The following is a 23,113-nucleotide window of genomic DNA, read 5'->3' on the forward strand; positions in this document are numbered from 1 at the left end:
TGGCTGTTAAAGCATTTTATTCATTGAGACCCTTCCAGGCAAAAGGCGTCTTGATTCAGTAAAGATCAGTGGCACGTCTCAAAGAGCCGACTTTGCCACTCATAGAGCCCCACTCGCTGAATCTCCTATACTCCCCTGGCCTCAGCAGGTATTGGCGACCTCTGTAATTTGGCAATTCGTAAAGGATCCAGTGCCCATCCAGCACAGAACAAGAGAGCATCTCGTGGGCACGTAGCTGGTCCATGACTTGCGGAGAATCCTCAGTTAACTCTACCATGTTGCCTCTGTGATCCTCCTTCTCATAGATCTTTATCCTGTAGGTGCCCCTGTGCTATGACAGAAAATGAGACAGGGTAATAGAGTGACCGCAGCAGGCTGGCTGCCTGTAATCCCGGGCCCTGAGTCAGCCCTGTGCCCTGCTCCAGTGATGCAAAGGGCATCCCTGCAATGTCCCCCCAGCCATCCTGGAGAGACTACCTCTAGAAGAAAGAAAACAGTTCTCATTTTCAGTCTTGGGTATCTCTGCTGAACATGATCAAGCAAGTGCCTTATGATTATGGTTTGGGCAATTTTGTCATTTAAAAAAAAAAAAAAAGAGAAGCAAAATCGAACTCACAGGTGGGATCATCCGGCAGGACTTAATGGAGGTGCTGAAACCCTCAGACTGCATGTCAGGATAATCTCCCCGTTTCAGAAAGAACTGCTGTCCCTGGAAGTTGGGACGTTCATAGAGCATGAAGCAGCCACTTTCCACACGGACAGAGTTACAGCGGCTGAGCTGACTTTGCAAATCCGGACGGTCGCTACTGCACTCAACGGAGCGGCCCTGGAAGTTTCTGTCCTCGAAAAGGATGATCTAGTGTGAGAAAAAATCGGCAGAGTTTTCAGTAACATCCTATACAGTGTGACTGTCCTAGCATTCCAATTTCTCTCCGTTCAGCACAGTAAGCATGAAATGTCTGGACCTTCCTTTTTACTGACTGTGGTGATAAAAATGATACACTCCTTTGATTTCAGTGAGATTGATCCTCATTTACATCATTGTAAGAGCAAAATTGGGCTCTGAGTGTTTAATATATAGAGATTAGTACAGATGCTAATTCCCTTAAGTCTGCATTCTTTATTCTCTTCTGCTACTGGTATAGATCAGGAGTAACTCCTATGACATAACAGAATAAGGCTATGTCTACACTGTGCACCTCACAGCACTGCGGTTGTGCCGCTACATCTGCACCATTGTCAGGTACGCAGTGTCTCTTTGTCGCCAGGAGAGAGCTCTCGAGATGAAAAATTAAAACAATCCACAACGAGGGGCAGTAGGTTCGTCAGTGGGAGAGCGTCTGCTGCCGATGAATTGTCCATGCCGGCTTTTCTTGTCATTAAAACTTTTGTCGCTCAGAGGTGTGTGGGGGGAAAACAAACAAACCCTGAACGACAAAAGTTTTGATGACGAAAGTGCAGTGCAGACATCGCCTAACTCTGATGTAAATGAGAGAATCAGGTCCCTGGCTTCAGACTGACATACCGAACAATCCAGTCCAGACAGGTTTCTCTTACCTTTTCCATCGTAGCTGGATTCAGGCTGCAAGCCACAGTATTCCAGATGGGCAACTGCCTTTTTATACCTCACAACCAGTGCTAAGTGTGCACACGTTAACAAAAGTCTTTTCTCTGTTCATAGAGCCAACTCATGACTCTGGGGGCTCATTCACTCTTTGTACTAGTGTCCATAGCTTTTGTGTAGCAGGGAACAGGTTTTATTCCTATTGTTACCAGTGAGCATTTCTGGGCCCTGGATCTGTCGGCTCAGCCATTTTTGCATTGAAGACAACATAGTTCAGGAAAAGAGAGAAACTTCTGGCGGAGTGACAGAGGGGACTGGATGTTGATGCCATCACAATCCTTTTCTATAGAGTCTCTGCAGTTGCATTGTTATTAGTGAATGCAGAAGTGGAACAATAAAGACAGAAGAGGGTTCAAACTCCAAAATAGAAAGTAGGGAATATAAAAACAGAAATGTGTATTCCCCCCGCCCCCAAATAAAAAAGGAAAAAGGGCTTAGGTAGACATCATGTGTATTTTAGCCATTCAGTAGCTTTGGGGTCAGCAATATGGAATCTGGAACAGCCTCCTGAGAGATTAGCATGAGCTGAGCAGCCGTTCAGTAGGTGTGCAGTGTCCACCTGCAGCCACACAGGGCTGTTCTGAGTCCCCAGGTGTAGTCACTTGCCACACACCCCATCACCCCCCATCTCAAATGGTTGTTTCCACCATACATAGTGTGGGAGCCCGAGGCCAGGCAGTCTTCCATCAGGCTGAATGAGGAGAAGGAGTTTCTCGGGCCTTGTCTACACTACAGAGTTTTGTCGACAAAAGTTAGGCCCTTTACTTAAAGGGCTTTCATTAAATCACTGTTACATGTCGTCATTATGGTCATTGTGTTGGCAGAGCCCATCCACACTAGCAGCCCTTGCATCAATACAGAGCAGTGCACTGTGGGTAGCTATCCCATTGTGCAACTGGCCGTGGGTTTTGGGAAGGGTTTGCAATGCCCCATGGGGCAGGCACAGCGTCACATGATGCAGGTTTCCCAATCCCATTGTTTCATGGGCAGCCTACTAGATTGCCAGCTGCTTTTCAGCTGAAGTGTATGTGGCATAGTAAGGGGACAGGGTGTGGCAGGGAGCGTGTGTGTGAGAGAGACAGAAACAGAGTGTGTGTTGGGGGACAGTGTGAGAGATTGTGTGTGTGTGTGGGGGGAGGAGTGTGTTGGCATGCTGTCGCTCTCAATTCAGACAGCAGCCTGAGCAATCAATCCTGGCTCTGCACAGCACAGCAATTTTTCTCCCCTCCAACCCCCGCAGAAGCAGCTTGCTTTTTCTGCCTGCCAATTCCACATTAATGGTTCTGTGATTCCCTCCGAGTTCTCCCACAGCCTCCCCAGCTGCTGGGAGCGGCATCCTCAGCAGCTCTGTGAGCTCTCCACACTGAGGAATGTCAAAGCTTGCACATGCCTGCAGGGCAGCCGAGTTCAAAACAGTGAGCAGAGTGGTCACGGTGGGCATTGTGGGATACTGGGGGAGGCCAGTTATGGCAACATAATGAACAGCAGCGTCTACACTGACACTTTGTCGCTTTAACTTTGCTGTAAAAAGCTCCATGTCTATTGTCCACGTGGTTTTATTGTTTCGGCAAAACAACAGAGATTTGCCGACAAAAGTAGCTTATGGTGTGGACACACCTCCGCTGTTTTGTCGGCAAAAGCTGATGTGCCAGTGGCGAGGCACGTCCTGTCAATGGCTCCAGAAGCAGGGGAGCCAAAGCACCACGCCCCCCACTTTTTAACATTGGTGCAGTTTCAGAGGGAAGGGGCGGTGTTGCCCACCAAATTACAAGCTTCGGGGAGGTGCAGAGCTGCACAGGTGGGAGCTGTGCTATGTGGCGGGGGGAGCACGTGGTAACTCGTTGTTCCTCGGGAAATTAGAATATAAAATATTCGTCTCGCTACAGAAATTATTTTCCAACTATTGCGGAGTAACATTACTTTTATAATGGAGCCTCATGGGTGCAGCAGAGTCTTGGATTGAACCTATGTACTTATGTCCTGTCTCTATGGGGTTGTTTTTACACTGCTGCAGTGTGTTTGATTTAGAGGTTTGTGCTGGTACAATTAGATTGATGTGTTGGACTGGTGCAAATTTTTATCATCTAGGTAAGCCCGTAATGTCAAGTTCTGAACTGATTTGATTGAAATGCCAAATTTCTTTTATAGAGCTCTTCCTCAATAGATCTCAAAGTGCTTCACCATCTTTAAGGTATTTATTCTCAAAAGACCCTTGTGAGGTAGGTGTTGTGATTTTCTCTGAGACCCCTTTCCACTCTTCTTCCCAACAACTCAGTTCAACTCCAGGCTTTGTCATTCAGTTATCTTTATTTGGCGTACAGCAACACTTCACTGAGTTGACAAAACTCAAATGTGAGGCGGTGGATGTAGTGTGACAGTTTGTACCCCCATTTGTACTCCTTTTATTGGACCATGATAAATTTCATACAAAGCATGCCTTATGAGGTATCATTCAAAAACGCATAATTTGCTGATCATCATTGTCCTAGTAAAATGTGTATGGCAGCATTGTATGTAAAGTTTTAAGATTCTACTGTGTTATGTTAGAAAGAGCAGCCACAAACCACTTCTTCTGAAACAAAAGCCAAACTGACGCCTCAGCCAGGTGTCAACAAGATCAAATGGACAATCACTTACGTGGCCATTCTTGGCAGGAAAGAGAGTGTGAGTGAAAATCTATATTTTGACAAAGGAAAAGTTTGAGGGTCCCATCCAAACAGACTTTGTCTCCTGGACTTCAGCTGGTGATGGAGAGGGAACTATAAAGGGGGGAACAGACACCCCAAAATACTCCTCACTTTCTCTCTGCTCACAGCATCAACAACACCTGAAGGACAAGGAAAGTGACACTGGATTGGGGCAGGGGTCCAGTCTGAAAAGAAATCCAGCCAGTAAGACTGCTATAGTATGTAATGAGAGAGACCTTTGCTTTGAATTCATTTAGCTTATTAAGTTTTTCTTTTTATTTCTTTGTAACCAATTCTGACTTTTATGCCTCATTAAAATCTATCTTTCTGTAGTAAATAAACTTGTCCTATTGTTTTTTCTAAACTAGAGTGTTTGCACTGAAGTGTTTGGGAAACTCCATTTGAGATAAGAGCATTTGTACATATACTTTTCTATTAATAAAATGATGGACTTTATATGAGCTTGTATTGTCCAGGAGGATGCTGAGTACAAAACACAAATTTCTGGGGGAAAGTCTGGGACCAGGAGTTTGCTGGTTTTGCTCTGCAGTGTAATTAAGGAGTGGCTGGCTGTAGCACTCATGTTTTATAGCTGGGGCTAATTTAGATGCTGGAGCCTGTGTGAGTAGACCAGGAGTGGTTGCTTTCACAGAGAAGCAGTGTAAAAGGCACCCCAGGTTGGAGAACTGAGGGGACACATCTGTTCAACAGTCCAGATTGTACCCTGGGTAATGTCATTGTAGGGCACATGACATATCTATCCAAAGATGCACAGAAACTCTCTCCCTTTATATACTTTTACACATTTTATTTCATTTACTTTATGTTGCATGACATACGCTGGGAGTGGCTCACTTACTTTGTAGGAGCCAATCCCCAAACAGCATGCTCTGTCCATGATTGACCTACTCTTTACCTCATGTTTTCATTCCTGACTTATTGTGTCCATTATTATTTTGTTCATAGTAAATGGTTCCCTGGGTGTCCCTCTCTTAGCTAGCTGAGAAACATTGTCTCTTAGCTTACAGACCCATTTACTTTTCTTAGCACAAAATATTCCATTTTTAGCCTGCTGATATATTTACCTTCTGAATCCTGTCTTCCAAAAGACTTCAGAGGAGCCAGGTCAATCCTGTGTTAAACACGGACTGTATCATTTTGCTTTTGGGAAAGGCTGGCAGGGAGCATGATCCCAGGTGATCACTTTAGATCCCTCTGGATGCTCAGTTAGGTCTCCTTTGCCATTGAACCATGCCTTGGTTTTTTTACGTCCGCTTACTTTCTTACCACCACACTCCTCTGTATCTGCAAAATCTGCATCTGCAAGTCCTGTACCAGGCTTCTGACAGGGCACTGTAGCTAGATGGGCTAGAACTGGGTTAATTATATCCCTCCATACTCTCACTGGTCTTCCCATCAAGACATCATTGTGGAAAAAGCTTGTGGATTTGCATTCCATACCTCCGATGCACATTAGTACCTGTGGTAACGCTTCAGTAAGGATTTCAGTAAGGCTTTTGAAATAGTTCCACACAGGAAATTATTAGTTAAATTGGAGAAGATCGGGATTAATATGAGAATTGTAAGGTGAATAAGGAGCTGGTTAAAGGGGAGACTACAATGGGACATACTGAAAGGCGAACTGTCAGGCTGGAGTGAGGTTACTAGTGGAGTTCTTCAGGGAAGATAGTTTGGCTGACATGCAGTTTTTTTTAAAGATTAGATGCCGGATGTCAGAGGGGCTACTTGGGAAGGAGCACAGGATTGTGGGAAATGCCCACCAGATAACTGGTCTGGAGGGAGCCTCATAACCTGGAGGGGATGACTATATAGTGCCCTAGCCAGAGAGTGGAGTCATGAAGTCAGACAGAGCACCCGAGTCATGAAGAGAGAGAGCGAGATGGCTCACAGTGTGAGTACCCAATGGAAGGTGGCATTTGCTCCCAGAAGTGGGACCAAGGGCCATCTAGCCTCAAGGACAAGAGGGGTCATTTGACCCTCCCATCCTGAGATGAAGGGATAGAGGTAGGGTGGCTCCCAGGACATGCCCTTGAGCCTGGGTGTATCTGATTGGATGGGTGGACTGGGCCAGGGGTGCTCTTCTCTTCCTGCCTCCCACAGTCCTCTGCTGGGCTGCTGTTGGTGGCTCCTACAGTTTGGCTGCATGCTGGGGTGCATGGGGCTGTTCAGCCACCTCTAAGTTATTGTTTCAGGCTGTCTGCAGATTTGGGCAGATGTCTCTGAATTGGTTGCACCTGGGTCATATTTTCAGGCTTTGATTTACACCCCCTGGGACAGGAACCTCAGCTTTGGTTACACACAGGAAGTGCCAGTGTAATCCGATGATTCCAGGAGCTCGGTACCTCGACCTAGGTGTGTAGTGCCTATGGCTAGTTAATCTTGCCCTGCCCTGGATTGGTGCTCAGGTAACTCTGGCCTGAGGCTCGGCTGGGGAGAGAGCTGTGATTGGAGCTGTCTCTCAGCTGGGAGGGGGATGTGGCTCATTCCTGCCATCAGCTGGGTGCCCAATTTTGCCTGCTCCATGCCTGGTGGATGAGGGGACTCTGGCTGCTGCTCCCTGGTGATGCTCCCAGGACCCCTTTAGCCGTAGCTCCAAATCTGTGGCCATGGGTGGGCTGGAGGATTATGATCTAGACTACAGCTGTATGGTTACAGTCCTCCCGTCCGTCTCTCTGTGGGCCAAGTCCTGGATGTTTCACTCTATGGTTCAGCTCTTATGATGTGCCTTGCACTGCATTCTGGGTAACGCCCGCACACCCATGGAAGTGATTGGGAGGGAGCATTATACACCTGTACATCGTTGTGTGGCTGCCTAGGTCTGAGCCCTGTGTTTGGCGTTGGGTCCTTTGTGCTGGAAGTAGCTATGCAATGCTGGGGAAAGGCAGGGAAAAATGAGGGAGAACTTTTGGATCACAAGATGAAACCGTAGCCCAAGAACACAAGACAAGCCTCGTCATTCCCCTTAGTACACTTACAACAGCACGCTGAGAGCACGATGGTTGTTAAAGCATTTTATTCATTGAGACCCTTCCAGGCAAAAGGTGTCTTGATTCAGCAAAGATCAGTGGCACGTCTCAAAGAGCCGACTTGGTCACTCATAGAGCCCCACTCACTGAATCTCCTGTACTGCCCTGCCCTCAGCAGGTGTTGGCGCCCTCTGTAATTTGGCAATTCGTAAAGGATCCAGTGCCCGTTTAGCACAGAACAAGAGAGCATCTTGTGGGCGCGTAGCTGGTCTATGACTTGCTGAGTGTCCTTGGTTAACTCTACCATCTTGCCTCTGTGATCCTCCTTCTCATAGATCTTTATTCTGTAGGTGCCCCTGTGCTATTTAAGAAAGTGAAACAAGGTGATAGAGTGACCGCAGCAGGCTGGCTGCCTGTGATCCTGGGCCCTGAGTCAGCTCTCTGCACTGCTCCAGTGACGCAAAGGGCACTTAAAACTGCCTCTGGTCCCCAGAGGAGGGGAATCCTTGAATGCTGCAAAGGCAGCGCATCCACCCCTTTGACTGAGACCTACGCCAGCCGTGGCTCCCACCCTTAGGCTACGCTAAGTTCTGCTGGGGGGTGTTTCAGGCTTCAGCAGCCCCAGAATCAAGGAAACAGAAAAGTCACTTTGTTCTAAAGAGTCTCAGAAAATATTGGGCCCAATTCTCCCCTCACACTGGTGGAACTCTATGGCCTTCAGGGAGTTACTCCTTATTTTACAGCAGTGGGAGGGGAGTGGGCCCAGTGTATCTCCAAATCCCCAGAAGTTACAGAAACATTTTTCCTTCTTAACTCAAAGTATGTCGTCCTTTACTGTCCATATTCTTAACCACAGGACAGCTGCACCCAGGCCCGGAACAGGCACTTGTAGTGCAAGGTATCCTATCCTATCCCTGCAATGTCCCCCCAGCCCTCCTGGAGGGATGACCACTAGGAGGAAGAAAGCAGTTCTCGTTTACAGTCCTCGGTAGCTTGGCTTAAAATGATCAAGCAAGTTCCTTATGATGCTGGCTTGAGCAACGTTGCCATTTTTTAAAAGCAAAATGGAACTCACAGTTGGGATCATCCAGCAGGACTTAATGGAGGTGCTGAAACCCTCAGACTGCATGTCAGGATAATCTCCCTGTTTCAGAAAGAACTGCTGTCCCTGGAAGTTGGGACGTTCACAGAGCATGAAGCAGTCACTTTCCACGTGGATGGAGTTACAGCGGCTGAGCTGACTTTGAAATTCCGGACAGTCGCTGCAGCACTCAACGGAGCGGCCCTAGAAGTTTCTGTCCTTGAAAAGAATGATCTAGTGCGAGAAACAAACGGCAGAGTTTTCAGTAACATCCTATACTGTGTGACTGCGTCCTGGCATTCCAATTTCTCTCCACTAAGCATGAAATGTCTGAGCCTTACATTTTACTCACAGTGATGATAAATTGATATACTCCTTTGACTTCAGTGGAATTGATTCTCATTTACACAAGTGTAAGCGAAAGCAGAATTGGGCTCTGAGAGAATAATATACAGGGACAAATAGAGGTAGTAGGTCCCCTCGCTCTGCATTCTTGATTCTCCTCTCCTACTGGGATAGGCCAGGAGTAGTTCCTTTGACATCAAGAGACTAACTCTGATGTAAATGAGAGGAGAATCAGGTCCCTGGCTTCAGCCTGGCATACCAAACGATCCAGTCCAGACAGGTTTCTCTTACCTTTTCCATCGTAGCTGGATTCAGGCTGCAAGACATAGTACTTCAGCCGGGCAACTGCCTTTTTATACCTCACAACCAGTTCTAAGTGTGCAAACGTTAAGAAAAGTCTTTTCTCTGCTAATAGAGCCAAATCATGACTCCGGGGTCTCATTCATTCTTTTTACCAGTGTCCATAGCTTTTGTGTAGTGGGGAACAGGTTTTATTCCTATTATTACCAGTGAGCAGTTCTGGGCCCTGGATCTGTCATCTCTGCCATTTTTATATTGAAGACAACGTAGTTCAGGAAAAGAGAGAAACTTCTGGCTCAGTGACAGAGGGGACTGGATGTCGATGCCATCACAATCCTTTTCGATAGTCTCTGCAGTTGCATTGTTATTAGTGGATGCAGAAGTGGTACTGTAAAGACAGAAGACGGTTCAAATGACGAAATAGAAAGTAGGGAGAAAAAAACAGAAATTTGTACATCAAAAAAAAGTATGTAAAAATAAAAAGTCGAAAAGGCTTAGGTAGACATCACGTGTGTTTTAGCCATTCAATAGCTTTGGGGTCAGTAGTATGGAGTCTGGAATGTCCTCCTGCGTGACCAGCATGGAATGAACACCTGTTCACTAGATGTGCAGCATCCACCCCCATCCGGGAAACTAAAGGCCTGTTAGTTTAATCTCAATTGCATGCAAGGTCTTGGAACAAATTTTGAAAGAGAAAGTAGTTAAGGACATAAAGGTAATTGGGAAAAAAAATAACATGTGGCTTTACAAAAGGTAGATCATGCCAGATCAACCTGATTTCCTTCTTTGAGAAGAAGACTGACTTTTGATACAAATGAAATGCAGTAGGTCTAATCTATCTACTCTAGTTTACCTGGATTTTAGTAAGGCTTTTGATATAGATCCACATGGGAAATTATAAGTTAAATTGGAGAAGATGGGGATTAATATGAGAACTGAAAGATGGATAAGGAACTAGTTAAAGGGAAGACTACAATGGGACATACTGAAAGGTGAACTATCAGGCTAGAGTGAGGTTACTAAAGGAGTTCTTCAGGGAAGAAAGTTTTGTTGACATGCAGTTTTTTTAAAGATTAAATGCCGGGTGTTAGAGGGGCTACTTGGGAAGGAGCACAGGATGTGGGAAATGCCCACCAGATAACTGGTCTGGAGGGAGCCTGATAATCTGGAAGGGGTGACTATACAGTGCCCGAGCCAGAGAGTGGAGTATGAAGTCAGACAGAGCACCCGAGTCATGAAGAGAGAGAACAAGATGGGTCATAGCATGAGTACCTGTTGGAAGGTGGCATTTGCTCCCAGAAGTGGGAGCAAGGGCCCTCTAGCCTCAGGGACAACAGGGGTCATTTGACCCTCAGACCTTGAGATGGAAGGATAGAGGTAGGATAGCTCCCAGGGCCTGCCCTTGAGCCTGCGTGTATCTGTTTGGATGGGTGGACTGGGCCAGGGGTGCTCTTCTCTTCCTGCCTCCCACAGTCCTCTGCTGGGCTGCTGTTGGTGTCTCCTATAGTTAATTGCACACTGAGGTGCATGGGGCTGTTCAGCCCTCTCTAAGTTATTGTTTCAGGCTGGCTGCAGACTTGGGCAGACGTCTCTGAATTGGTTGAACCTGGGTCATATTTTCAAGCTTTGATTTACACCCCCTGGGACAGGAACCTCAGCTTTTGTTACACACAGGAAATGCCAGTGTAATCCGATGATTCCAGAAGCTGTGGCCCTCAACCCAGGACTGTAGTGCCTATGGCTAGTTAATCCTGCCCTGCCCTGGATTGGTGCTCAGATAAATCTGACCTAAGGCTCGGCTGGGGAGAGAGCTGTGATTGGCACTGCCTCTCGGCTGGGAGGAGGATGTGGCTCATTTCTGCCATCAGCTGGGTGCCCAGTTCTGCCTGCTCCATGCCTGGTGGATGAGGGGACTCTGGCTGCTGCTCCCTGGTGATGCTCCCAGGACCCCTTTAGCTGTAGCTCCAAATCTGTGGCCATGGGTGGGCTGGAGGATTATGATCTAGACTACAGCTGTATGGTTACAGTCCTCCCGTCCGTCTCTCTGTGGGCCAAGTCCTGGATGTTTCACTCTATGGTTCAGCTCTTACGACGTGCCCTGCACTGCATTCTGGGTAATGTCCGCACACCCATGGAAGTGATTGGGAGGGAGCCTCATACACCTGTACATCGTTGTGTGGCTGCCTAGGTCTGAGCCCTGTGTTTGGCGTTGGGTCCTTTGTGCTGGAAGTAGCTATGCAATGCTGGGGAAGGGCAGGGAAAAATGAGGGAGAACTGTTGGATCACAAGATGAAACCGTAGCCCAAGAACACAAGACAAGCCTCGTCATTCCCCTTAGTACACTTACAACAGCACGCTGAGAGCACAATGGCTGTTAAAGCATTTTATTCATTGAGACCCTTCCAGGCAAAAGGCGTCTTGATTCAGTAAAGATCAGTGGCACGTCTCAAAGAGCCGACTTGGCCACTCATAGAGCCCCACTCACTGAATCTCCTGTACTGCCCTGGCCTCAGCAGGTATTGGCGCCCTCTGTAATTCGGCAATTCGTAAAGGATCCAGTGTCCGTCCAGCACAGAACAAGAGAGCATCTCGTGGGCACGTAGCTGGTCCATGACTTGCGGAGAGTCCTCGGTTAACTCTACCATCTTGCCTCTGTGATCCTCCTTCTCATAGATCTTTATCCTGTAGGTGCCCCTGTGCTATTTAAGAAAGTGAAACAAGGTGATAGAGTGACCGCAGCAGGCTGGCTGCCTGTGATCCTGGGCCCTGAGTCAGCTCTCTGCACTGCTCCAGTGACGCAAAGGGCACTTAAAACTGCCTCTGGTCCCCAGAGGAGGGGAATCCTTGAATGCTGCAAAGGCAGCACATCCACCCCTTTGACTGAGACCTACGCCAGCCGTGGCTCCCACCCATAGGCTACACTAAGCTGTAGGATACACTAAGTTCTGCTGGGGGGCATTTCAGGCTTCAGCAGGCCCAAAATCAAAGAAACAGAAAAGTGACTTTGTTCTAATGAGTCACAGAAAATATTGGGCCCAATTCTCCCCTCACACTGGTGGAACTCTGTGGCCTTCAGGGAGTTACTCCTTATTTTACAGCAGTGGGAGGGGAGTGGGCCCAGTGTATCTCCAAATCCCCAGAAGTTACAGAAACATTTTTCCTTCTTAGCACAAAGTATGTCATCCTTTACTGTTCATATTCTTAACCACAGGACAGCTGCACCCAGGCCTGGAACAGGCACTTGTAGTGCAAGGTATCCTATCCTATCCCTACAATTTCCCCGCAGCCCTCCTGGAGGGATGACCACTAGGAGGAAGAAAGCAGTTCTCGTTTACAGTCCTCGGTAGCTCGGCTGAAAATGATCAAGCAAGTTCCTCATGACGGTGGCTTGAGCAACGTTGCCATTTTTTAAAAGCAAAATGGAACTCACAGTTGGGATCATCCGGCAGGACTTAATGGAGGTGCTGAAACCCTCAGACTGCATGTCAGGATAATCTCCCCGTTTCAGAAAGAACTGCTGTCCCTGGAAGTTGGGACGTTCATAGAGCATGAAGCAGCCATTTTCCACGCGGACGGAGTTACAGCGGCTGAGCTGACTTTGCAAATCCGGACGGTCGCTACTGCACTCAACGGAGCAGCCCTGGAAGTTTCTGTCCTCGAAAAGGATGATCTGGTGCGAAACACAAACAGCAGAGTTTTCAGTAACATCCTATACTGTGTGACAGCGTCTGGCATTCCAATTTTTCTCCGTCCAGCACACTAAGCCTGAAGTGTATGGGCCTTACATTTTACTCACAGTGATGATAAATTGATATACTCCTTTGACTTCAGTGGAATTGATCCTCATTTACACAAGTGTAAGCGATAGCAGAATTAGACTCTCTAAGAATAATATACAGGGGCTAATAGAGGCAGTAGGTCCCCTCGCTCTGCATTCTTGATTCTCCTCTCCTACTGGGGTAGGCCAGGAGTAACTCCTTTGACATTAAGAGACTAACTCTGATGTAAATGAGAGGAGAATCAGGTCCCTGGCTTCAGCCTGGCATACCAAACAATCCAATCCAGACAGGTTTCTCTTACCTTTTCCATTGTAGCTGGTTTCAGGCTGCAAACCATAGTACTCCAGCCAGGCAACTGCCTTTTTATACCTCACAACCAGTGCTAAGTGTGCACAAGTTAACAAAAGTCTTTTCTCTGTTCATAGAGCCAACTCATGACTCTGGGGGCTCATTCACTCTTTGTACTAGTGTCCATAATTTTTGTGTAGCAGTGAACAGGTTTGATTCCTATTGTTACCAGTGACCAGTTCCGGGCCCTGGATCTGTCAGCTCAGCCATTTTTACATTGAAGACAACATAGTTCAGGAAAAGAGAGAAACTTCTGGCAGAGTGACAGAGGGGACTGGATGTTGATGCCATCACAGTCCTTTTCTATAGAGTCTCTGCGGTTGCATTGTTGTTAATGAATGCAGAAGTGGTACAATAAAGATGGAAGAGGGTTCAAACAACAAAATAGAAAGTAGGGAGATAAAAACAGAAATGTGTACATCAAAAATAATGTCAAAAGGTCTTAGGTAGACATCACACGTGTTTTAGCCATTCAATAGCTTTGCGGTCAGCAGTATGGAGTTTGGAACGTCCTCCTGAGAGACCAGCACGAGATGATCAGCTGTTCAGTAGATGTGCCGTGTCCACGTCCACCCGCAGCCTCACAGGGCTGTTCTGAGCCCCCAGGTGTGGTCATTTCCAGCACACGTCTTCACCCCTCATCTCAAATGGTTGTTTCCACCATACATAGTGTGGGAGCCCAAGGCCAGGCAGTCTTCCATCAGGCTGAATGGGGAGAAGGAGTTTCTTGAGCCTTGACTACACTACAGAGTTTTGTCGACAAAAGTTAGGCCATTTAATTAAAGGGCTTTCATGAAACCACTGTTGCATGTCCTCATTATGGTCCTTGTGTCAGCAGAGCCCATCCACAGTAGCAGCTCTTTCACCAATACAGAGCAGTGTACTGTGGGTATCTATCCCACTGTGCAACTGACCGTAAAGTTTTGGGAAGGGTTTACAATGCCTCATGGGGTAGATACAGTGTCACATGATGCAGGTTTATCAATCCCATCACTCCATGGGCAGCCTACTAGATTGCCAGACGTTTTCCAGCTGAAGTGTATGTGGGTTAGTAGGGGAACAGTGTGTGACAGAGAGTGTGTGTGTGAGTGTGTGAGAGAGAGAGAAACAGAGTGTGTGTTGGGGAAGTGTGTGAGTGATTGTTTGTGTGTTTGGGGAGAGTGTGTTGGCATGCTGTCGCTCTAAGTTCAGACAGCAGCCTGAGCAACCAATCCTGTGGGTGAGGGACATCCCTCCCCCTCCACATCAGCCTCTGGATCTGCACAGCAATCTTCGTCCTCTCCCACCCCCGTAGAAGCAGCTTGCTCTGTCTGCCTGCCAATTCCACATTAATGGTTCTGTGATTCCCTCCGAGTTCTCCCACAGCCTCTTCAGCTGCCAGGAGCAGCATCCTCAGCAGCTCTTTGAGCTCTCCACACTGAGGAATGTCAAAGCTTGCACATGCCTGCAGGGCAGCCGAGTTCAAAACAGTGAGCAGAGTGGTCACGGTGGGCATTGTGGGATACTGGGGGAGGCCAGTTATGGCAACATAATGAACAGCAGCGTCTACACTGACACTTTGTCGCTTTAACTTTGCTGTAAAAAGCTCCATGTCTGTTGTCCACGTGGTTTTATTGTTTCGGCAAAACAACAGAGATTTCCGACAAAACTGTATAGTGTGGACAATGCCTTAGAGAGGGAGCAGCTCGTTCCCATTCTGCTCACTACAGTGTGACAGCATCCACCATGGAGCTGGTCGGTAGCATAGTCCAGATTGGTGTTCTGCTGATGCATCAGTGGCAAGGCACGTCCCGTCAATGGTGCCAGAAGTGGTGGAGCCAGAGGACCATACCCCCCACTTTGAACATCATTGTAGTTTTGGATGGCAGCGGTCAATGTTGCCCACCAAACCACAAGCCTCGGGGAGGTGCAGAGTGGCACATGTGGGAAATTAAAATATAAAATATTAGTCTAGCTACAGATATAATTTTCCAGATATTGTGGAGTAACATTTCTTTTATAATAGTGGCTCCTGGGTGCAGCAAGCAAGGGGGAAAAATTGTAGGAAAGGGTAGAAGACCAAGCTGGATGAGCAAACATCTCAAATAGGTGATTAAGAGAGAGCAGAAATCTTACAAGGAATGGAAGATGGGATGGATCAGCAAGAAAAGCTACTTTTTGGAGATCAGAAAGTGTAGGGATAAAGTGGGACCTGCCAAAAGCCAAGCAGAGTTGGACGTCACAAAGAAAATTAAAAACAACAGTTAAAGGTTCTATAACCATATAAAAAAAAAACAAGGAAAGAAGAAGTGGGACTGCTAAACACTGAGGATGGGGTGGAGATTAAAGATAATCTAGGCATGGCCCAACACCTAAAGAAATACTTTGCCTCAATGTTTAATAAGGCTAATGAGGAGCTTAGGGGTAGTTGGAGGGTGCCTATTGGGAACGAAGATATGGAAGTAGAAATTACCATATCCGAGGTAGAATTCAGACTCAAACAGCTTAATGGGACTAAACTGAGGGGCCCGGATAATCCCCATCCAAGAATATTAAAGGAACTGGTACATGAAATTTCAAACGCAATAGCTAAGATTTTTAATTAATCTTTAGGTTCAGGGGTTGTACTCTATGACTGGAGAATTACTAATATAGTTCCTATTTTTAAGAAGTGTGTGTGTGTGTGTGTGTGTGGGGGTCGGGGAGGAGCTGGGGGAGAGAAGTGATCCAGGAAACTTCAGGCCTATTAGTTTGATCTTAATTGTTTATAAGGTCTTGGAACAAATTTTGAAAGAAAAAGTAGTTAGGGACATAGAGGTAATGGGGCGGGGAATCATAGAATCATAGAATCATAGAATATCAGGGTTGGAAGGGACCCCAGAAGGTCATCTAGTCCAACCCCCTGCTCAAAGCAGGACCAATTCCCAGTTAAATCATCCCAGCCAGGGCTTTGTCAAGCCTGACCTTAAAAACCTCTAAGGAAGGAGATTCTACCACCTCCCTAGGTAACGCATTCCAGTGTTTCACCACCCTCTTAGTGAAAAAGTTTTTCCTAATATCCAATCTAAACCTCCCCCACTGCAACTTGAGACCATTACTCCTCGTTCTGTCATCTGCTACCATTGAGAACAGTCTAGAGCCATCCTCTTTGGAACCCCCTTTCAGGTAGTTGAAAGCAGCTATCAAATCCCCCCTCATTCTTCTCTTCTGCAGGCTAAACAATCCCAGCTCCCTCAGCCTCTCCTCATAACTCATGTGTTCCAGTCCCCTAATCATTTTTGTTGCCCTTCGCTGGACTCTCTCCAATTTATCCACATCCTTATTGAAGTGTGGGGCCCAAAACTGGACACAGTACTCCAGATGAGGCCTCACCAATGTCGAATAGAGGGGAACGATCACGTCCCTCGATCTGCTCGCTATGCCCCTACTTATACATCCCAAAATGCCATTGGCCTTCTTGGCAACAAGGGCACACTGCTGACTCATATCCAGCTTCTCGTCCACTGTCACCCCTAGGTCCTTTTCCGCAGAACTGCTGCCTAGCCATTCGGTCCCTAGTCTGTAGCTGTGCATTGGGTTCTTCCGTCCTAAGTGCAGGACCCTGCACTTATCCTTATTGAACCTCATCAGATTCCTTTTGGCCCAATCTTCCAATTGGTCTAGGTCCTTCTGTATCCTATCCCTCCCCTCCAGCGTATCTACCACTCCTCCCAGTTTAGTATCATCCGCAAATTTGCTGAGAGTGCAATCCACACCATCCTCCAGATCATTTATGAAGATATTGAATAAAACCGGCCCCAGGACCGACCCTTGGGGCACTCCACTTGATACCGGCTGCCAACTAGACATGGAGCCATTGATCACTACCCGTTGAGCCCGACAATCTAGCCAGCTTTCTACCCACCTTATAGTGCATTCATCCAGCCCATACTTCCTTAACTTGCTGACAAGAATACTATGGGAGACCGTGTCAAAAGCTTTGCTAAAGTCAAGAAACAATACATCCACTGCTTTCCCTTCATCCACAGAACCAGTAATCTCATCATAAAAGGCGATTAGATTAGTCAGGCATGACCTTCCCTTGGTGAATCCATGCTGGCTGTTCCTGATCACTTTCCTCTCATGCAAGTGCTTCAGGATTGATTCTTTGAGGACCTGCTCCATGATTTTTCCAGGGACTGAGGTGAGGCTGACTGGCCTGTAGTTCCCAGGATCTTCCTTCTTCCCTTTTTAAAAGATTGGCACTACATTAGCCTTTTTCCAGTCATCCAGGACTTCCCCGGTTCGCCACGAGTTTTCAAAGATAATGGCCAGTGGCTCTGCAATCACAGCCGCCAATTCCTTCAGCACTCTCGGATGCAACTCGTCCGGCCCCATGGACTTGTGCACGTCCAGCTTTTCTAAATAGTCCCTAACCGCCTCTATCTCCACAGAAGGAAGGAACACTCTGTACCTCGGGGGAACACCATACACCCCATATTCATCCTTATAATATGATTGTGTGGTATCCAATGCAAAGTTTGTCATGTGGGTGTCTTTGGAAGGCTCATGATGCACTGACCATTGTTGTTATAGTAATGTTATAGATTGTAAATTCATGTATGTAGTTATGAGGCTGAAAATGTGTCCTCATGGCTTAAAAGAAGCCCAGGCAAAACTCCCCAGGAGCAAAGGGGTAGTTAACACCTCATCAGGGCATGTATGGGACAAACCTAGCCCAGCCTCGCAGGAGGAGGGATAGCTCAGTGGTTTGAGCATTGGCCTGCTAAACCCAGGGTTGTAAGGTCAATCCTTGAGGGGGCCATTTAGGGATCTGGGGCAAAAATTGGGGATTGGTCCTGCTTTGAGCAGCGGGTTGGACTAGATGACTTTCTGAGGTCCCTGATATTCTATGATTCTGTGAACAAAGGACACTGGCCTAGGCAGCAACAAAGGATTTGTTGGACTCAAGTGAGTCACCCTCCTTCCTTTGGTCAGTTTGGAACTATGATGAGGTAATGCTCACCTGACTCTGAAGGGCGGGAGGCAAAGTCAAGAGGGAAGAAAGAACAGGATAAAAGGGAGAGACAGTTGCCATGCTCTCTCTCTCCTACCTCCACCAGCAGACACCACCACCGAGCAACTGAAGCACTGATCAAAGGGGAGAGCCTGGCTGAAGGGCAACCAGCCACTCTGTGGTGAGAAGCATCTAAGTTTGTATGGGCACCAAAAGTGTTAAGATCAGCTTAGAATGCGTTTTGCTTTTATTTCATTTGACCAGATCTGACTTTAATCTCTTAAAATCTATCCTGTGTAATTAATAAATTTGTTTTTGTTCTACCCGAAGCCGTGCATTTGGTTTGAAGCATGTCAGAGACTCCCCTTGGAATAACAAACCTGGTACATATCAATTTCTTTATTAAATTGATGAACTCATACAAGCTTGCAGCGTCCAGCGGGCATAACTGGACACTGCAAAACGGAGGTTTATAGAATTGTGTCTGGGACCAGAGATATTGGCTAGTGTCATTCAGTTAAACAATCCAAGCAGCGGCTGGCCAAATGTGCTCACTCATGTAGCTGGGAGCAACTTACATGCTAGAGGCTGTGCGTGAACAGCCTGGGAGTGGGGGTTCTCACAGCGGAGCAGGGTAGGGCTGGCTCCCAGAGTCGAGGATTGGAGTGACCTAGCAGATCACTGGTCCAGATAATACCAGGGGAATGTCACAGGGGGAAAATACAACATGGTTTTACAAAAGATAGATCATGCCAGACCAACCTGATTTCCTTCTTTGAGAAGATAACTGACTTTTTTAGACAAAGGAAATTCAGTAGATCTAATCTATCTGCTCTAATTTACCTGGATTTCAGTAAGGCATTTGATACAGTTCCACATAGGAAATTATTAGTTAAATTGGAGAAAGATGGGGATTAATATGAGAATTGAAAGATGGATAAGGAACTGGTTAAAGGAGAGACTACAATGGGACATACTGAAAGGTGAACTGTCAGCCTGGATGAGGTTACTACTGGAGTTCTTCAGGGATCGGTCTTGGGACCAATCTTATTTAACATTTTTATTACTGACCTTGGTACAAAAAGTGGGAATGTGCTAATGAAATCTGTGGATGACACAAAATTGGGAGACATTGCTAATATGGAGGAAGGCTGGAATATCATACATGACCATGAAAACTGGAGTACTAGAAAAGGGATGAAATTTAATAGTGCAAAGTGCAAGGACATGCACTTAAGGACTAACAAGAAATTTTGCTATAAGCTTGGGACTTTTGAGTTGGAAGTGACAGAGGAGGAGAAAGACCTGGGTGCATTAGTTGAACACAGGATGACTATGAGTTGCCAATGTGATGCGGCCGTGAGAAAGGCCAATGCAGTTGTAGGATGCATCAGGCAAGGTATTTCCAGTAGAGATAGGGAAGTGCTCGTATCATTATACAAGGGACTAGTGAGACCTCATCCTGAATACTTTGTTCAGTTCTGGTCTCTCACATTTAAGAAAGATGAATTCAAACCAGAGCAGGTGCAGAGAAGGGCTACTAGGATGATCTGAGGAATGGAAAACCTACCCTCTGAGGGGAAACTCAGTGTAACCAAATGAAGGCCGGGGGAGCTATGATTTCTCTTCACACATACATCAGAGGAATAAATACCAGGGAGGGAGAGGAGTTTTTTTAATTAAATGCCAATGTTGACACAAGAACAAATAGATATAGATTAGCCATTAAAAAGGTTAAATTTGAAATTAGATGAAGGTTTCTAACCATCAGAGGAGCTGAAGTTTTGGAACAGACTTCCAAGGGGAGTAGTGGGAGGGAAAAAAAACTAACTGGCTTCAAGACTGAGCTTGGTAAGTTTTTGGAGGGGATGGTATGATGAGACTGCCTACACAATGGCATGTAGCTAATGTGCAGCTACTGGCAGCAGATATCTCCAATGGCCAGTGATGAGACACTTTATGGAGATGGCTCTGAGTTACTACATAGAATTCTTTCCCTATTTGGGGTCGGGAAGGAATTTTCTCCTGGGTCAGATTGGCAGAGACTCTGGGGTTCTTTGCCTTCCTCTGCGGCATGGGGCACGGGTCACTTACAAGTTTAAACTAGTTTAAAAGGTGGATTCTTTGTAACGTGAAGTCTTTAAATCATGATTTTGGGACTTCAGTAACTCAGCCACAGGTTGTGTGTCTAGTACAGGAGTGGGTGGGTGAGGTTCTGTGGCCTGCAATGTGCAAGAGATCAGACTAGATGATCATGATGGTTCCTTCTAACCTTAAAGTCTAAGGCTCTGTCCACTTTGTCAAACTGTTTGGCATTTAGCATTTGCCACATGGCTCTGAGTTTGATTTATCTTTTATTGGTAGCCTGGTATTTGTTCAGGGCCCACTAGGCTAGCATTAATTGAAGTCCAGAACAAAAATCAGCTTAGAGTGAGTTTTTTTTCTTTAATCAGCACACTGATAACTTCTGTTAATTTTCCATACTGAGCTGACTGACTTTGTGCTAGAAGTAGCTATGCAATGCTGGGGGAGGGCAGGGAAAGATGAGGGACAACATTTGGTTCAGAAGATGATACCGTAGCCCAAAAACACAGGACAAACCTCGACGTTCCCCTTAGTACACTTACAACAGCACGCTGAGAGCACAATGGCTGTTAAAGCATTTTATTCATTGAGACCCTTCCAGGCAAAAGGCGTCTTGATTCAGTAAAGATCAGTGGCACGTCTCAAAGAGCCGACTTTGCCACTCATAGAGCCCCACTCACTGAATCTCCTGTACTGCCCTGGCCTCAGCAGGTATTGGCGGCCTCTGTAATTCGGCAATTCGTAAAGGATCCAGTGTCCGTCCAGCACAGAACAAGAGAGCATCTCGTGGGCGCGTAGCTGGTCCATGACTTGCGGAGCGTCCTCGGTTAACTCTACCATCTTGCCTCTGTGATCCTCCTTCTCATAGATCTTTATCCTATAGGTGCCCCTGTGCTGTGACAGAAAACGAGACAGGGTAATACAGTGACTGCACCAGGCTGGCTGCCTGTGATTCTGGGCCCTGAGTCAGCCCTGTGCCCTGCTCTAGTGATGCAAAGGGCACTTAAAACTGCCTCTGGTCCCCAGAGGAGGGGAATCCTTGAATGCTGTAAAGGCAGCGCATCCACCTATTTGACTCAGACCTACACCAGCCGTGACTCCCACCCTTGGTGCAGGGAGCATGTCTGGGGTCGGGAGGAGGGAGCCCATCAAAGTGCAAGAGAGGGCGGGGCTGAGTGTACAATGCTGGCCAATCCTCAGTGAGCACAGTGGTCTCCTGGGCTATGCCAAGTTCTGCTGGGGGCTGTTTCAGGCTTCAGCAGCCCCAGAATCAAGGAAACTGAGAAGTGACTTTGTTCTAAAGAGTCACAGAAAATATTGGAGCCCAATTCTCCCCTCACACTGGTGTAACTCTGTGGGCATCACTGATTATTCCTTATTTTACAGCAGTGTGAGGGCAGTGGGCCCAGTGTATCTCCAAATGCCCAGAAGTTATGGAAAACTTTTCCCTTCTTAACTCAAAGTATGTTGTCATTTACTGTCCATAGACTTAACCAAATGAGAGCTGCATCCAGGCCCTGAAAAGGTAGTAGCAGTGGAAGCTTTCCTGTCCTATCCCTTGAATGTTCCCCTAGCCATCCTGGATGGATGACCACTAGGAGGAAGAAAGCTGTTCTCGTTTTCAGTCCCCAGTAGCTCGGCTGAAAATGATCAAATAAGAACCTTATGACGGTGGTTTGGGCAATGTTACCGTTTTTGGAAGAAAAAAAAAAAAGAGGCAAAATGGAACTCACAGTTGGGATCATCCGGCAGGACTTAATGGAGGTGCTGAAACCCTCAGACTGCATGTCAGGATAATCTCCCCGTTTCAGAAAGAACTGCTGTCCCTGGAAGTTGGGACGTTCATAGAGCATGAAGCAGCCACTTTCCACACGGACAGAGTTACAGCGGCTGAGCTGACTTTGCAAATCCAGACGGTCGCTGCTGCACTCAACGGAGCGGCCCTGGAAGTTTCTGTCCTCGAAAAGAATGATCTAGTGCAAGAAACAAACGGCACAGTTTTCAGTAACATCCTATACAGTGTGACTGCGTGCTGGCATTCCAATTTCTCTCTGTCCAGCACAGTAAGCATGAAATGTCTGGGCCTTACGTTTTACTTACAAGTGTAAGTGAAAGCAGAATTGGGCTCTGAGAGTTTAATATGCAGGGACTATTAGAGGCAGTAGGTTCCCTCACTCTGCATTTTTGATTCTCCTCTCCTACTGGGATAGGCCAGAAGTAACTCCTTTGACATCAGGAGACTAACTCTGATGTAAATGAGAGGGGAATCAGGTCCCTGGCTAACTCTGTTGTAAATGAGAGGAGAATCAGGTCCCTGGCTTCAGACAGACATACCAAACAATCCAGTCCAGACAGGTTTCTCTTACCTTTTCCATCGTAGTTGGATTCAGGCTGCAAGCCATAGTACTCCAGCCGGGCAACTGCCTTTTTATACCTCACAACCAATGCTAAGTGTGCACACGTTAACAAAAGTCTTTTCTCTGCTCATAGAGCCAACTCATGACTATGGGGTCTCATTCATTCTTTGTACTGGTGTCCATAGTTTTTGTGTAGTGGGGAACAGGTTTGATTCCTATTGTTACCAGTGAGCAGTTCTGGGCCCTGGATCTGTCAGCTCAGCCATTTATACACTGAAGACAACATAGTTCAGGAAAAGGGAGAAACTTCTGGCCAAGTGACAGAGGGGACTGGATGTGATGGAATGAACAATCCTTTTCTTTAGAGACTCTGCAGTTGCATTGTTATTAGTGAATGCACAAGTAGTACAATAAAGATGGAAGAGAGTTCAAATGACAACATAGAAAGTAGGGAGATAAAAACAGAAATGTGTACGTCAAAAGAATGTCAAAAGGGCTTAGGTAGACATCTCGCGTGTTTTAGCCATTCAGTAGCTTTGGGGTCA

At 46.7% G+C, this 23,113-nt stretch overlaps 4 protein-coding genes across 4 annotated transcripts; all 4 read right to left on the reverse strand.

The window, feature by feature from the left end:
* Positions 1 to 1,578, reverse strand: LOC311528592 (gamma-crystallin B-like). The gene is made up of 3 exons (XM_084643811.1): positions 1,558 to 1,578; positions 617 to 856; positions 1 to 331 (listed from the first exon to the last, which is right to left on the reverse strand). Exons 1-3 carry the CDS (start codon positions 1,564 to 1,566, stop codon positions 56 to 58), a joined length of 525 nt encoding a protein of 174 aa, XP_084499937.1. The 5' UTR covers positions 1,567 to 1,578; the 3' UTR covers positions 1 to 55.
* A 5,566-nt stretch (positions 1,579 to 7,144) lies between these two features.
* Positions 7,145 to 9,024, reverse strand: LOC311528568 (gamma-crystallin B-like; the record flags this gene model as incomplete). The annotated part of the gene is made up of 4 exons (XM_084643780.1): positions 7,145 to 7,203; positions 7,446 to 7,659; positions 8,374 to 8,583; positions 9,016 to 9,024. 4 exons carry the CDS (start codon positions 9,022 to 9,024, stop codon positions 7,145 to 7,147), a joined length of 492 nt encoding a protein of 163 aa, XP_084499906.1.
* Positions 9,025 to 11,432: 2,408 nt separating this feature from the next.
* Positions 11,433 to 13,124, reverse strand: LOC311528298 (gamma-crystallin B-like). Its single transcript, XM_084643149.1, has 3 exons — positions 13,105 to 13,124; positions 12,455 to 12,694; positions 11,433 to 11,723 (listed from the first exon to the last, which is right to left on the reverse strand). Exons 1-3 carry the CDS (start codon positions 13,111 to 13,113, stop codon positions 11,448 to 11,450), a joined length of 525 nt encoding a protein of 174 aa, XP_084499275.1. The 5' UTR covers positions 13,114 to 13,124; the 3' UTR covers positions 11,433 to 11,447.
* Positions 13,125 to 20,785: 7,661 nt separating this feature from the next.
* Positions 20,786 to 22,596, reverse strand: LOC311528584 (gamma-crystallin B-like). The gene is made up of 3 exons (XM_084643799.1): positions 22,578 to 22,596; positions 21,945 to 22,184; positions 20,786 to 21,105 (listed from the first exon to the last, which is right to left on the reverse strand). The coding sequence occupies exons 1-3, from the start codon at positions 22,584 to 22,586 to the stop codon at positions 20,830 to 20,832; spliced, it is 525 nt and encodes a 174-aa protein (XP_084499925.1). The 5' UTR covers positions 22,587 to 22,596; the 3' UTR covers positions 20,786 to 20,829.
* Positions 22,597 to 23,113: the final 517 nt, after the last annotated feature.

Source organism: Lepidochelys olivacea (assembly GCF_965140295.1).
Source record: "Lepidochelys olivacea isolate rLepOli2 genome assembly, chromosome: 11".
NCBI lineage: Eukaryota > Metazoa > Chordata > Testudines > Cheloniidae > Lepidochelys > Lepidochelys olivacea.